We start from the raw sequence: 15418 nt of genomic DNA, 5'->3' as shown, positions 1-15418 counted from the left end.
CTTGTAATCCCCAATTACTTGTTGTACAGACATTTCATGTAAGCGTGGAAGCATATTATTGGCTAATTGGGGCTGTCTCGAAGAACACAGTTGGGTCACCGTCCAACCCAGCTTCGGTTGAACTGGAAAGTAACGTCACCGACAGGTCTGACTTTAATGCCATTTCCCAGCAGTAAAAAAAAAAAAAAAAAAAACAGTTTCACTGTCCTGCTCGACAGATGATTAATCATTTTGGATTTTGAAACGGCAACAAGTTTCTAATCTCATAATTATTAAATAAAATTGATGGGGTTGATTATCTTTGTGATTTTTGGGTTATACGAGATGTTTAGAGTATAGATTTATACATTTTTATAGATCAACATGAGATCTACCTAAACATAACTTGAAAATTTACGATTAATAAGAAATGAGATTTTTATTATAACATATTGGGAAATATATTTACTCCTAACTTAATGAAAGTGTTGCATTACCACCCACCAAAAGGCTTGAGAAAGGTTTGGTTTATTTTGTTACAGTAAAATTTCTCTGTAGTCATAATGTTGGGATTAATTAATTTTATCACTATGAAGAGGTTATAATGTAATAGAAGTGTAGTTATAAAATTATTGTTTTAAAATTATCCTTAGTGCAAGAAACCTATAAGTATGTACTACATTAATAATTAATGTCAAATGTAATATACAGACGTTAATAAAAGAGATAGGTATAGTTTTGATAAATTAGTATATGTAATAATGTGGCATTTAGAATATGCAAGTCATCTTATATGTTTAAACATTTGTATCTTTTTTTATATATTTTTTTCTTTCAATGTAAATTTTATAAACATTACATAATAATTTGGTAAGAACTCTAAAAAATAAATTATTGTCTCAAATAACTTTAGAAAAATATTTTACTCTATCCCAAAACCTTTAATATAATTTTTTTTTATACAAATTAGTATTAGACACGATTGATCGAGTAAAAATATAAAATAATATAAATAAATCATGTAGACTATATATATTTTTGTTCAATTAATTATGTTATGATATATCAATTTGTATAAATATTTTTATGTGTGTATTACTAAGTATTTATTGAATTTTAAGTGGGGTATCAGGTTAATAACGATCCAATTACTAATTAAATTTCATTATCAAAATCGAATTTATCCACATTGAAAGATAAAGGTTTATGTTGAAATTTTAAATTTGAAAAAATGTATTGAAATAAATATCTTGAATAGTACGTGTTAATCTTAGCTGGGATTATCCAACGGAAAGTTTGCTTAAAATGGACCGTCACAATATGCCTGAAGAAATAAGTAATGCTAAAAAATAATAATAAAAAAAGTTTTTTTATTTGTAAAACCCCTTTATTTCAAGGTTGGTGCTACGTTACGTTTAACGTAACGTACGCTACACACAGCAACAATTGTGGACTTCACCACGGGAATTGTTACTGTGTGTGGGTATACGTTACGTTAAATATAACGTAGCGGGATCCTTATTTCAATCAATTATCCCTATTATAGTTCATAAAAGTTAAAAATTAAAGATGAGATAAAGTTTTTTTTAAAAAATTTTATTTAATTATCCCTCTTTCTTCTCTCTCTTACTTCACGTTTTTCCTCATTCTGTATTTTCAATCTTAACAACACTTTGAAGCCTCAAAATCAAACCATTGGCTAGAAACTTAGAATCAAGAGCCAGACAGACTTAGGCCTGCCAATAATAATAATAATAATAAGTCTTGAAAAACTTATTTCAAGATTGAAAGCGAAAACGAGGAATGCAGAATGTTATTGGTGAAGACCAATAACACAGTCACAAAAGATTCAATTACATCGGAGTAGCTTCGTGTGTTATATTCCAATAGATTTTAATCCTAGCCGGATTTACAATTCCTAGTTCATATGGCACCCATTAACTTATGAAGAATGTTTAAGGAGTCAATTATTTGATTTGCTCAGCAAAAAATAAATTTAAATCTGTGCCTTAAGATTGTAAACTCTTAATCCCGTTTGTTGAAATAAGAAAGAGGGAAAACGTGAAGTAAGAGAGAGAATAATTAGGGAAATAATTGTAATCCTATGGTAAAATTTACTCCATTAATTTGTTAGTTTTTAAAATTAGAATATGCCATGTCAGTTTTAATCTCAACCCTTCATTTGATTTGTTCTAATCAATGATAAAAATATTGTGTCTAAAATTTTGTCTAATTTGTGTCTCTTAAACCTGCCATATACACACACACACAGAGACACAAAGGAACCAAAGCCAATTTGCAAGCTTTTGTACACAAATGTACAAGTTGTTAGGATGATTTGAAATGGGAGAATGGGTTTTAGAACCAGTGGAAATGGCTGGCTGGGACTGATCTTCATTTTAATTAACAAATAAAAATTTTTGTTAATCTTGATGGGGGTTTTTGTTTTTGTTTCTTTAGTGGGTTCGTTCCCATGCCACCCATTTCTATTGTTTCTGGAAGCATATCCCTTTTCTATTCATGCTATTGCTAGCTGTTACTCTCAGAATTATCATTCACTTGGCAACTGCTATTGAGGATTCTTTAATTCAGGCCTGCAATATTTAAGCATCAGTATCACTTGCCTTCCATTTTTCCTTTTTAAATTTAACCTAACAGCAATTCAATCCCTCTTCACTCATGTGAGTGGAATTTAAGCCTCAAACCTCTTATTTTACTAAGAAAACTAAATGGCATATATAAACTTACCTTTCAAATTAATTTGAGCACTTCCAATCTTATTATATTGTTTACCATTGTAATCACTTCCCTAATTCAATAATAGTGATTAAGTCATGATTGGCTTCTGATATTGCCAATTGGCAACACACTTATCTATCAAAAGTGAATTTATATTTTTTATTTTTTAAATATTCGTGCATTATGTTAGCATAGTCAGAAATTGTAGCTTTTTTTTTCTTTTTTCTTTTTTGGTTTGTGGAACTTCTTGATGTCCTTGTACCTACAAAATTCCTTAGCAGAAGTTTAGCTATCTGTATATGACAAACTTGATTGTCACTTCTAACTCAATTGCAGGCCTGCTCTGTTTCTTTCTGGACACTTGCTAGCCTTCTGTTGCCTGTTGTCAAGATGAAGAAGTGATATATGATTACATCCCATCTAATGTATGCAGGATTAAGAGCTTCAAGCAATGATATGCTGAGGCATAACATGATGGTCTTAAGAATCGTCATAAGAAAGGTACTTAATAAATGATAAACAATATTGACTTGCAGAAATTGATTAATAATTCATATTGTTTGACTCAGCATTGGTTAATGTCATTGCTGTATGTGCTGGGAAATACAAGAATGCATACTTGTCCCGACAAATGGAAAGATGACCACTATCTTTGGTTCAAGAGGGAGATAAGGACCAAAAGGGACAAACACAACTATACCCTCTGGGGATGGAGATACCTGAAAGGAATATATGATTAAATCAGGAAAAAAAAAATTTAATGTTTTGACTTCATATGATTTTTGGGATTTGGGTTGGTGTCTTTAAATAACTGGGAAGGCACAGGAGGTTGTGTATGACTAGTTAATTATGTAGTTGATAAATCATTTTTCACTGCACAATTGTTTTAAAATAGGATTTTTCTCAAGTTAGAAAAGAGGGGTTGGTGTGGCTGGTTTAGAGGAGAAAGTGCTCCTTAACAACTGTGTAATTGTAATATATCTGAGAATCTAGTCATAAATAACCAGAACAAAGCAATCCTACTAAGAAAACAAGTACTAAAATTCAAATACGTAAACATAACAAAAGTTCAATCCATTCTGTAATGCAATCATGATCCAAATAGTAAGGTCTTAGTTTCATTCTGAATTTGCATTGAAGGTTTTCTAAATTAAAATAGGTGATAATTATGTTTATCTAATTTTGCATCATGATTTGCTTGACATAATGCTCAAAATTCATTCCAAAGTAGATTGATTCTCTTACTGTCGAAAGTACTTGGATGATTGAATTATTTATTTCCTCTCAATAGCTAGGAAATTTCTTTACAGGAGGTTAGCAAAAAAGTCAATACTCAGAGCTGTTTATTTATTACTACTGTATGTAAGATGCAATCATGCCTCTTGGTTTGATTGGTGAGAAAATCATCATGTTATATTATTATGTTATGATGTCCGGATGTGTTGAGATTATGACAGGAGAATCTGAGATGAAGATGCCAACAAAATTAGAGAGTCGGCCTGCACTAGTAAGCTCTACTACTGGATCTCTGTTGTATAAATACCGAACTCCAGAATGTAACTTCTGCAAGAAGGCTCCACCAAAAGTGAAATTTTTGGAGCATGGAATTTAAAAGATTTGAATACTCAGTTCTTGTGATTGCTTGCATTTTTACTTCCTTAACAGTTGTAGCAGCTTACGATTCACTGGATCCACATGGGAGCATTAACATCAAATGGGATGTAATGTCTTGGACCGCAGATGGCTATGTGGTGAGCTTTAACTTAAATCCGTTTAATTTTTCTTTAGCAATAATGATAACTGTAGAGTGCTAGTACTGTTTTTTTCGGAAGCCAGAATGTTAGCACTTAAACAAGCTAACCAAAGCTTATCTTCCAATTAGTGTGTAAAAGCTTTAGCTCATTGTCACTATGATTTTGGGATAAAGTATAGCATGTCTTACTACGGTAAAGTTAGCTAGGCCTTTTTGGTCGAGTGATTTATTAGTGATCACGGAGGTTTATTGAGCTAACTAGCTGCATGAAGATTTGATTTTATATAAACCTGGCATTGCAATCACTGATGTAAGAGTGTTTGATCTATAGCTTGCTTGTGTTTAGATAGTGTCATTATCAGTATGCATTTATGAATTGATAGACCGAGGTCCAATCTAAAGGTTCAAACTTCAAAATGCTAATCATGATCTCATGTTCTCCTCGGTAGCCTTGTTAGTTATTATTAGAGCTGAGTTCAGTTTACAGCCTTAGTCAATGAAAAGGAATGTGAAATGTGTAGAGTGATAGATTTATTAAAAAATTTGTACCATGTATTTTCAGGCACTGGTGACAATAAATAACATCCAAATGTATCGGTCCATAATGACCCCTGGTTGGACCTTAGGGTGGATGTGGGCTAAAAAGGAAGTGATTTGGTCAATTGTGGGAGCCCAAGCCACTGATCAAGGAGACTGTTCCAAGTTCAAAAATAACATTCCCCATTGCTGTAGAAGAAATCCTGTGATCGTGGACTTGCTCCCTGGAGTCCCGATGAATCAACAATTTATATACATTGTTGCAAAAGTGGTGAACTCGCCTCTTGGGGCCAAGACCCTGCCTCAGCTGTTTCTTCATTTCAGCTACGTGTTGGACTTTCTGGTACCTCAAATAAAACAGTGAGACTTCCCAAGAATTTTTATATTTTTGGTCCAGGACCTGGCTACACATGCGGTGCTGCGACCATCATGGTGCCCACATCATTCTTCTCATCTAATGGTCGAAGAAAAACTTATGCTATGAGTGAGTTACTGTTGTTCTTTACAGACACACACACACACACAGTCCTTCACTAATGTTGGACACCCTCATTTTTTTTTTTTATACGGATATGCTTTTAAACCATAAAATTTATGAAAGTTAGTTTTTAATTCTCTTAAATTGCATGCTTTTATAATTCATTCAAAAATAACTCTTTTTAACTCATAGTTTAAATGCGTGTCAATATTAAAGAAATTAAGGGTACCCACACATGAGAATGATTATATACATACATACCTATTATAGTGTTTGGGATTTAAATTCTTTGTTCAAACAGCTTACAAGTAGCTTCTCATTTAAGCTAAACAATTGGCATATGTTCTTCGTAACATGCGTAACACTGCACAAGCTCGTCCTAAATAACTGCAGGCTTGTTAATATTTTGAGTCAAAAACTCAAAAATTTTCCAAGTAAATCCAAGAAAAATTAGCATTCATGCATGGCACATGATAAATGGTCCACAGTACATAGATTAGGCCATCTGATTTGATTTATTCTGTTTTTTGAAGTTCCTCTCCAATGATCTTTTGTCTTTAATCTTTGTTTCTTATCTGCAGTGACTTGGACAGTGACTTGCACTTACTCACAGACACTCGCATCCAAGAACCCAAAATGTTGTGTTTCCTTGTCATCTTTTTACAATCCTATGATCACTCCATGTCCTTCTTGTTCTTGTGGTTGTGGGAATGAAAATAGCTGTGTAATGTAAGTAGCCTATTTGGTTTCCAATATCAAATTCTCTCCTTTCCCTGGCTTAGTGGTGGCTTTGCCAATTTGTATTATTCTGAAAACTGTAATCAAAATGGAGCCACTGAAAGAAATTTGAAAACTATGTTTGGAAGAAGAGTTTTCATAATGTTTGCAGGAGAGTTTTCAAAATTTTGAAAAATCTCAGGCCATATGTATTAACCCTCTAAATTGTTCTTTCTCGGAAAAGTGTATGAGCCATGAAACTGGGTATGATGCAGGAATGATCCTAAACTTTCAAGTATGGCAAGATCGGACTCACCAATAAGTTACAATGTGCCACTTCTGCAGTGCACACAACACGTGCCCGATCCGGGTGCACTGGCATGTGAAGGCTAACTACAAGAAGCATTGGCTTGCAAAGATTACCATAACCAATTTCAACAACCAGAGGGATTTCACACAGTGGACTCTCGTTTTTCAACATCCAAATCTCAAAAATGTCACTAAAGTTTATCGCTTTCTCTATAAACCACTCAAATTTTACCAACCCTTGAGTAAGTCCACATAATGATCATTAAATTTTTGTGCTACTAATTAATACAATTGCAAGTGCAGAATGCTTCTTCTAACTTATTTTCTTCAAACGCAGATGATACAGGCATGTTTTATGGCATAAAGAATTACAATGACCTGTTGATGGAAGCTGGGCCATATGGTTATTTGCAGTCAGAATTGATCCTTGGAAAGGACAAGAACACATTCACATTGGAGAAAGGACGGGCTTTCCCTTCGAAAGTTTACGCCGATGGAGATGAATGCATGATGCTGCCTCCTGATTCTTATCCATCCCTTCCGAATTCTGCTGATGCTGGCCCTATTGCATCTTCTGCACTGGCTGCTGTTCTGCTTATGATATTGCTAGCATTTTGGTGATTTCTCATAGAAAGAAATTGGAGGATAATTCTTTCCATTCTAACAAGGAATTATCTAGAATAATTCGCAAATCTAAGTTCCGTCATTCTCAATATTACATCAGTGTGGATGCTTATGATAGGAACTGGAAGGGTCATTTTAACGAATAGAAGTGTTTTATCGGTCATGTAAGATAGATTAGATGCTGAACAGAAATTTCTACTGAACTCTGAAACGAAAATGTATACACGTAAAAGAACTTTGAACAACAGACTGTAAGAATATGACCGCCCAAGCTTTTCTGGGAGTAAATAGTGATTTATTTCAGAAGGCAGCAGCAGTCTGCACCGTGACTTTCCGACGGATGCTGGAAAATCTACTTGTGCTCAAGCACCACAAATTTGATGGTTTTTGTTTTGAGTCTTCACCAATAGTAAATTGCTGTTTATCCATCACAAAACAAGTTGACATGATAAAATCCGAAATAGGTACATCGCTACTACTAAATGGCATAATGTGATGGAATTAGATGTTTGTGAATATTAGATGGTTGAAGTTTGACTGTTGAGATGAACAATGAACCCAGAGCTAGGATGAATTTTCTTGAGCTAGAAATATCAAATTCTGCATGACTCCAAACAAATATTATGCTTTTATAACATACATGTAACATATTGCATGTGTCTATTTGTGTAACATCAACAGGCAATTGTCTGTTCTGCAGCGATTAAAATGGCCAGATTGTCATCTAGAACCAAGATTGAGTTGAAAATGACTCGATATGCTTCAGATGATTCATCCAATAAAAAAATAATTCCATTAAATAAAGAAACCTCGGAGGTTGAACAATCCCTGTATCAATTTGTCAAACCTGTATTGTCTCTTAAAAAAAAGATATAAAAATAGAGGGAGAAGAAAACGTCAAACCAGTTAATTCATTTTTAACCTTTTTAGAATGCACCATCTGGGTATTGCTGACTGAAAAATTTGAAAAAAATTCTGTGATTGTCTAAGCTGTTAATAAGTCATAATCATTCCCAACTGGAGTTGACTATTAGATCCAGCTCTTTGCTGTAACAAGTCTACTTGTGCCGAAGTCCCAACTGGAGTTAACAATCAATTCCAATTGAATTATGATATTAACAATCAATTCCAATAGAATTATGGTATCTAGGTGATTCCTGTTTTATTTAGAGGTAGGTCAACTCATTTGTTTGGTGGATCATTCTTTCAATAACAAAAATGCTGTATCTAGCGAATATAGCCATTTGGATTTTTGCATAATGAATTTTGTCTGTTGGGGATTTATGGCCAAAACAGTTTTAAAATATCCTGCTTGTTCTAAATCATACCTTAACTAGGATTTGTTCAGAGGCTTGAACTGGCACATGCACAAAAACTAAATAAAATGGATGAGAAAATGACAGCAAGCTAATGATACGAACTACCTAACAAAATCATTAGTTAAGCCGCCTCTGAATAACTCTTTTCTGCTGCCTTGTATTTGACTTAAAAAATTTAGCCATCTGCATTTTGCACCTCTTGTTTAGCAGAGTTTCTCTGGCATTTGTGTACTTTAAGCATGGTTTCAAAAAGATATGCATGTCTTTTTGTGTTAACTTTTGTTGTCGCTATGATTTTTTCTCATGCAGGTGAGTTCCAATTCATGAAATTCCATTGGAAAGTTTGATCTCATTTATGTTCTTTACTTAACACTTCCCTGCTTGTTCCGTGTTGTAAATTTAGTGGCGTACGACACATTGGATCCGACTGGGAACATAACAATCAAATGGGATGTTGTGTCTTGGACTCCAGATGGTTATGTGGTTAGTATGAATTGAATTTGACATCTTATGTACTCGTTTCTTTTATTAATAAGGGAAGTATTCAATGAAAAGGATCCTTGTTATTTCATTCATAGTTACAGAGAAGACAATATGGAAATGATAATCATGTTTGGATATCTCTCACTAAATATCAGTTGTTACATTGTAGTCATTAGAGATGGAAGCTTAAGATGATAAATGTGCAGGCACTGGTAACGATGACCAACTTCCAAATGTATCGGCACATCATGGAGCCTGGCTGGACACTAGGATGGACATGGGCAAAGAAAGAAGTGATCTGGTCAATGGTGGGAGCTCAAGCTACAGAGCAAGGAGACTGTTCCAAGTTCAAAATAAACATCCCTCACAGTTGTATGAAAAATCCCACAGTAGTTGACTTGCTCCCTGGAGTCCCTTACAACCAACAAATTGCCAATTGTTGCAAAGGCGGCGTTGTGGGATCGTGGGGACAAGACCCTTCAGCTGCAGTTTCTTCCTTTCAACTGAGCGTTGGGCGTTCTGGTTCCTCAAATAAAACAGTGAGACTACCCAAGAATTTCACTTTGCTCGGTCCTGGAAGAGGCTACACATGCAGCCAAGCCAAAAATGTGCTGCCCACGGCTTTCATCTCGGCTGATGGGCGTCGAAGAACTCAAGCTATGAGTAAGTGTTGTTCTTGTTACAGTCGTCAGTAATTGTCTTTTGCCCTGTCAATTATCGTTTGGAAACACGATAATCTCACCTATGGAATCCTAGTTGTATGTCTATTTCTTTTAGTTGCAAGACACAAGCTTACTTTTCCAAAAAAATTTCATCACTTTTTAGACAACCTAACAATTTGTCACCAACAGAGTACATTTTCTTGAAGTAACCGATCGATTGAACTGTTAATCTATGGTGCCTTGTACATTTTTAGCTGTCCTGGTCAATGGTTATGTTCTTCTCTTTAATCTTCAGTTTGCTATTTACAGTGACATGGAACGTGACATGTACGTACTCACAGATTTTGGCGTCTAAGAATCCAACCTGTTGTGTCTCAATGTCATCTTTCTACAACTCCACAATTACCCCTTGTCCAAGCTGCTCCTGCGGCTGCCAGAACAAGAACAATTGTGTCAAGTAAGCCTTGTTTCTGAATCTTTGAATTCACTTTAAAGCTAAACCAATGTAGACACTTCCACATACATTTTCTCTAGATATCTTACAAAATATGTGGCACACGGAGCACCACTTCTACTTGAACTTGCTCGCCTATGGCATCATGCAGGAGTGATTCAGATATTCGGAGTGTTGTGGGAATGATGAACACAACAACAAGCGTCGCACCATTGCTACACTGCACGCAACACATGTGCCCCATCCGGGTGCATTGGCATGTGAAGCTCAACTACAAGAAGTATTGGCGTGTAAAGATGTCCATTACTAATTTCAACTACCAAGTTAATTACACAGAGTGGACGCTTGTCGTTCAACATCCAAATCTCAACAATGTCACTGAAGTTTTCAGCTTCAACTATAAGCCGCTGATCCCTTATGACTCCACAAGTAAGTCCATGCACATGGGATGAATGTTGAAATGATGCATAAATGCACCATTTCCTATGATGGCTTCCGAGGCTGATTCTTGATTGAACGTTTCGAATGTGCAGATGACACAGGCATGTTCTACGGTATAAAATTCTTTAACGACATACTATTGCAATCCGGGCCGGAGGGAAATGTCCAGTCGGAGTTGATTCTTCAAAAGGATATGAACACATTTACATACAAGCAGGGTTGGGCATTTCCTCGGAAAATCTACTTCAATGGGGATGAATGCAGCATGCCGCTTCCCGAAGACTATCCATACCTGCCAAATTCTGCCCACGCAAAAGCAATTGCCTCATCTGCGTTAGCTGCTCTTCTGCTCTTGGTATTGCTAACCTTTTGGTGATCAAACTTCATTAGAGATAAGTGTCTTGAAACTTTAAATCAACAAGGAGACGTTTATTACAATCTTGTGCAAATCAGAAATATATATATATACTCACAGACATACAATGTTAAAAATATTAATTTTAATGAGTGTGCAAACTGCTGAGCTATTAAAATGTTAATAGAGTTTTGATCAGTTCAATACAAACTGATAAACTGAGTTCCAACTTGTTTTCTGGAGTAGTTCTTTATAGATAGAATGATTTGAAATGAAAATTCACCCTCACCATAATTTTTTTTATTAACCTTTAAATAATTTAATATCATATTAGTGGATAAGCCATCTTTGTCTATTACGTGCACGGCCAAATCATTTAATCCCAGAAGTTATCCGATTACTTGGACTTGGAGCATAAAATGGATAAGAAAAAAAAACAATTAATGTTTGGTTAAAGATTATTAAAAATTCTAGAACAATGTCCCAGCCTGACCACCATATCTTTAAGGTCTGACCACCATATCATTATTATCTTAAAAAGTCTAATAATTTTAGTTTGTTGATGTTGCAAATGTATTACTTACTCATGGGGGTTAAAACTTAAAATGATTTTGCCCATATCAAATTATGAATACTCCATCAAATTCTAGATTTAATTGTGTCCAAAGGTTACCTATGGGCTATTATGGCATTTGACAGAAGAAACAGATTATTATTATTTTTTCAATCTAAACACATATTTGAAGACTTAATAGGCAGACGATATGTCGTTATCTGATGGGGAGAGACCACTGATCTAACCATCTTCTTGTCGTAAGTGATAGAAAAATTAGACCCAATTTTGATCTCCCACATCAATATACTTTGACATTAAGATTTGATACATCATTATGTTGAATTAAAGATCTGATGCTATTAAACCAACCAAAACCATCAACAGACCCACTAATACCAAACTATTTATAGATACATGATTACATGCTTTTCCCTTAATTAGTGCTTAAAGAGAAGAAAAAAGACTACTAAGATTAGAATGATCACTTGCTTAAGTCGTGACAAGAGATATAATGTAAAATTTGATATGAACTAATTAATTATGCTTTTTGCTTGGGAAAAGGAGCGGAGATTCTTTTGTTTAGGAAAATTAATCATTTTTCCTTTTTGTTTGAAATCCACTAAAAGTCTAAAACCCCTCGACGTCAATACTCTTCCCTTAAAATTTGAACTTTTTAGCTTCAAATTTAATGTTAAAGTCTATCCATTTTTCAACTGGCAAATTAATCTACTAAAAGAGGACTAATATGGGTCTCCAAAAACTGTATAGGTTATTTACAACACGAGGAAAAATATAATTCGTTTTAACGAACAAGAGTGGGGGTTTTGGTTAAGTTCACTTTGCTCTTTCATGCAACTGTTGCTATAACTGAGCTAGGCAGAACTTCAAAAATTTCGATGTATCATTACTGAAAAGCTTACCATAATCAAAGTTTTAAATGTAATCATCTTTTATGAGCACACTTGATGGTAATCAGCAAGCATTTTTCCATAACCCAAAAAAAAAAAAAAACACACGATTCTTGAACATATTTGATAACATGAATATGCTTCTAGAGAAGTCAGTAGAGTGATGATTCAGAATGCTCATTTAGGACTGAGCAAAAGCACGAGGCTGAACAGCCTGAACTGGATTGACTTAAAATGTTAAGAGAAGAAACTTGTTCTTAAAGCTGGTCCCGTAAACACTGACACATCCCTTGAGAGGCTCAAATGAGTTTGAGCACGTTTGAGTATGTGAATGTGACTACCAATGTGAATGGGAATGACAGTTGAGCCGTTGAGTTCAAGCCTCTCAAAAGTCTCCCGCCAGCTTTTCCATCATTCCCATCAAAGCTTTGCTTCAAGATGCAGAAACTTAAGCTGACAAATAAAATCAAATTAGGTGTGCGTGACAGGGGTGATGAAAATATCTTACAAAATTACCTAACAACCAGTTGGTGAGACGCCTTCCAAGCATCCTTTTCCCTTTTTAACACATTGGTAGCCCAATGAAATGCCAGTCTCTACTTTGATTCATCCCGGAGAGTTTGTGATCCAGTGAACTTCAGGCCATGGAACACAAAAATGTCTTCTGCCAAAGGAGGCGGTGCCACTCATTCCTTGAACTGAAGTTCGCATTGTTGGCAATTGCATTCTTCATGCTCTCGCATGCAGGTAATTGTTTGCTCTACATCTAACAACTAACGAGACTGAAGAGTTAAAAATTTTAATCATCAGTTAGCTGCCTAGCTTTTTTCGCTAGTTCATTAATAATGGATTCTGCTTTCGTGATTGTAGAGGCATACGATCCATTAGATCCGACTGGCAACGTAACGATCAAATGGGACGTGATGTCTTGGACACCAGATGGCTATGTGGTGAGTGTCATCATCTATGAATAGTTTATTTCTGTTTCATTGCTGATGAGCACGGTGTGCAATTGCAAGATGAAGATACATGAATGTTAATCAAATCTGCTTGATGCATCCAAATTTCAAGCTTTGAGATGCCGAACTATTTATCATGGCATCAAGTTAACCTTTCTGATTAAATGATTACGCGCAAACATAATAGATATTCTAGCTATAACATCAAATTATTAACAAGCACAATCAAGCATGCTTGTTATCTATCCGCTGAATCCATGGCCAGGCAAGAGACAGCCTGGTGGCCCTATCTTTTATGGTAATTATCATCATTTTAATCATGGCTAATTGTATTCTACCAGGCTGCGGTGACAATCAACAATTTTCAAATGTATCGCCATATTGGGGCTCCTGGATGGACTCTGGGATGGCAATGGGCGAAGAAGGAAGTAATCTGGACAATGGTGGGGGCACAAACCACAGAGCAAGGAGACTGTTCCAAGTTCAAAGCAAACATACCACACTGCTGCAAAAGAATTCCCATTGTTGTGGACTTGCTACCCGGGGTTCCTTACAACCAGCAGTTCGCAAATTGCTGCAAGGGCGGGGTTCTATCAGCATGGGGACAGGATCCGGCAAGTGCAGTCTCAGCCTTTCAGGTAAGTGTTGGACTTGCCGGTACTTCAAATAAGACCGTGAAACTGCCGAAGAATTTCACTCTGCAAGGTCCAGGACCAGGGTACACTTGTGGCCCTGCAAAAGTTGTGCCATCAACAGTTTATCTCACATCCGATCGCAGGAGGAAAACTCAAGCACTTAGTAAGCTTATCTCTGTCAAAATCTTTCTATCGTATAAATAAATATTCATCATGTTGATAATTGACGATCTTATGTCTTCCGTTATCTGAATGTCTTTGCCTGCAGTGACATGGAATGTTACGTGCACCTATTCGCAGTTTCTTGCTTCAAAGAACCCAAGCTGTTGTGTTTCCTTCTCAAGCTTTTACAATGAAACAATCACTCCTTGCCCATCTTGTGCTTGCGGCTGCCACAACAAAAACAACTGCATTATGTAAGCCTCCCATTCAATTTTCACTGATGTCTGATTTCTTTAAATATGGGAGTAGCCAATTTTGGTGTTGGCTGTGATTGTGCAGGAGTAACTCGAAAGCAGCTCACAGAACAGGAATAAACACTCCAAAGAAAGACAATACACCATTGCTGCAATGCACACATCATATGTGCCCTATTCGGGTGCACTGGCATGTGAAGGTGAACTATAAAGAATATTGGCGTGTGAAGATAGCCATCACTAATTTCAACTATCGGATGAACTATACTCAGTGGACTCTCGTTGCACAGCACCCCAATCTCAACAATGTCACGCAAGTTTTCAGCTTCGATTACAAACCTCTCGTCCCTTATGAATCGATAAGTTAGTGCCTGGAAATCTAATCGAATTTTCAAGTCCAGTTGCATAACCCCACATCAAACACATTGATTGATTAGTTTTTACTTGTATTTACAGATGACACTGGTATGTTCTATGGCATGAAATTCTACAATGACCTCTTAATGGAAGCTGGACCGCAAGGAAATGTTCAATCTGAGTTGCTTCTTCAGAAGAACAAGGACACATTCACCTTCAAGCAGGGATGGGCATTTCCTCGAAAAGTTTACTTCAATGGAGATGAATGCATGCTGCCCCCACCTGATACCTACCCATTTCTGCCAAACTCTGCAAATGCAAATCCAATTACATCTTTAACAATGGCAGCCTCAGTTTTATTGGCGGTAATGTCGATTTGGTGACTGTTTTACTATTAGGAAGACAAGATTTTCAGATACAGGAAGAGCAGGATGATTTTGAGGGATGAACTGTCTGTGACTGACAGTTTTACACCATCACAGCTTCTATCTGTTTACCAAATAACATGGTAAGTGTGCTGTCCTTCAGATGTAGAAATCTTTTGCCGGCGAAGAAACAAAAAAGCCTCAACGCATAAATACACAATGTTCCATAAGTGTCGTGCTGTGTCCAGAGAGCAACTTATTTCACTTTCTGTCTGCACTAGGCAACTTAAACCTGAAGTTAATCAGTGTCCAGTTTCTTTTCTCCAAATCTTCAATTAGGTATTCAGAACAGAAAGTTTTTGACAGACGTTA

The 15418-nt window shown here is 35.9% G+C and overlaps 2 protein-coding genes and 1 pseudogene across 2 annotated transcripts; all 3 read left to right on the top strand.

Moving 5' to 3' along the window:
• The first annotated feature begins 4427 nt into the window (after window positions 1-4427).
• LOC102610391 (COBRA-like protein 4) lies at window positions 4428-7133 on the top strand (annotated as a pseudogene).
• A 1270-nt stretch (window positions 7134-8403) lies between these two features.
• Window positions 8404-11104, top strand: LOC102618802 (COBRA-like protein 4). The gene is made up of 6 exons (XM_015529972.3): window positions 8404-8764; window positions 8859-8938; window positions 9145-9601; window positions 9910-10057; window positions 10206-10483; window positions 10588-11104. Exons 1-6 carry the CDS (start codon window positions 8695-8697, stop codon window positions 10869-10871), a joined length of 1317 nt encoding a protein of 438 aa, XP_015385458.3. The 5' UTR covers window positions 8404-8694; the 3' UTR covers window positions 10872-11104.
• A 1682-nt stretch (window positions 11105-12786) lies between these two features.
• LOC102610075 (COBRA-like protein 4) lies at window positions 12787-15368 on the top strand. The gene is made up of 6 exons (XM_006477644.4): window positions 12787-13061; window positions 13185-13264; window positions 13615-14071; window positions 14177-14324; window positions 14410-14687; window positions 14781-15368. Exons 1-6 carry the CDS (start codon window positions 12959-12961, stop codon window positions 15062-15064), a joined length of 1350 nt encoding a protein of 449 aa, XP_006477707.2. The 5' UTR covers window positions 12787-12958; the 3' UTR covers window positions 15065-15368.
• Window positions 15369-15418: the final 50 nt, after the last annotated feature.

This window comes from Citrus sinensis, chromosome 3 (genome assembly GCF_022201045.2).
Source record: "Citrus sinensis cultivar Valencia sweet orange chromosome 3, DVS_A1.0, whole genome shotgun sequence".
Lineage (NCBI taxonomy): Eukaryota > Viridiplantae > Streptophyta > Magnoliopsida > Sapindales > Rutaceae > Citrus > Citrus sinensis.
Note: the sequence above shows the minus strand (reverse complement) of the source record. Positions and strands in the feature narration are given on the sequence as shown.

Coding starts and splice junctions, on each gene's coding strand:
- LOC102618802 (XM_015529972.3), top strand. CDS start 8,695: ATGGTTTCAAAAAGATATGCATGTCTTTTTGTGTTAACTTTTGTTGTC. Junction 10,058..10,205: donor AACAAGAACAATTGTGTCAA/GTAAGCCTTGTT, acceptor GGCATCATGCAG/GAGTGATTCAGATATTCGGA. Junction 10,484..10,587: donor GATCCCTTATGACTCCACAA/GTAAGTCCATGC, acceptor TCGAATGTGCAG/ATGACACAGGCATGTTCTAC.
- LOC102610075 (XM_006477644.4), top strand. CDS start 12,959: ATGGAACACAAAAATGTCTTCTGCCAAAGGAGGCGGTGCCACTCATTC. Junction 13,062..13,184: donor CTTCATGCTCTCGCATGCAG/GTAATTGTTTGC, acceptor TCGTGATTGTAG/AGGCATACGATCCATTAGAT. Junction 13,265..13,614: donor GGACACCAGATGGCTATGTG/GTGAGTGTCATC, acceptor GTATTCTACCAG/GCTGCGGTGACAATCAACAA.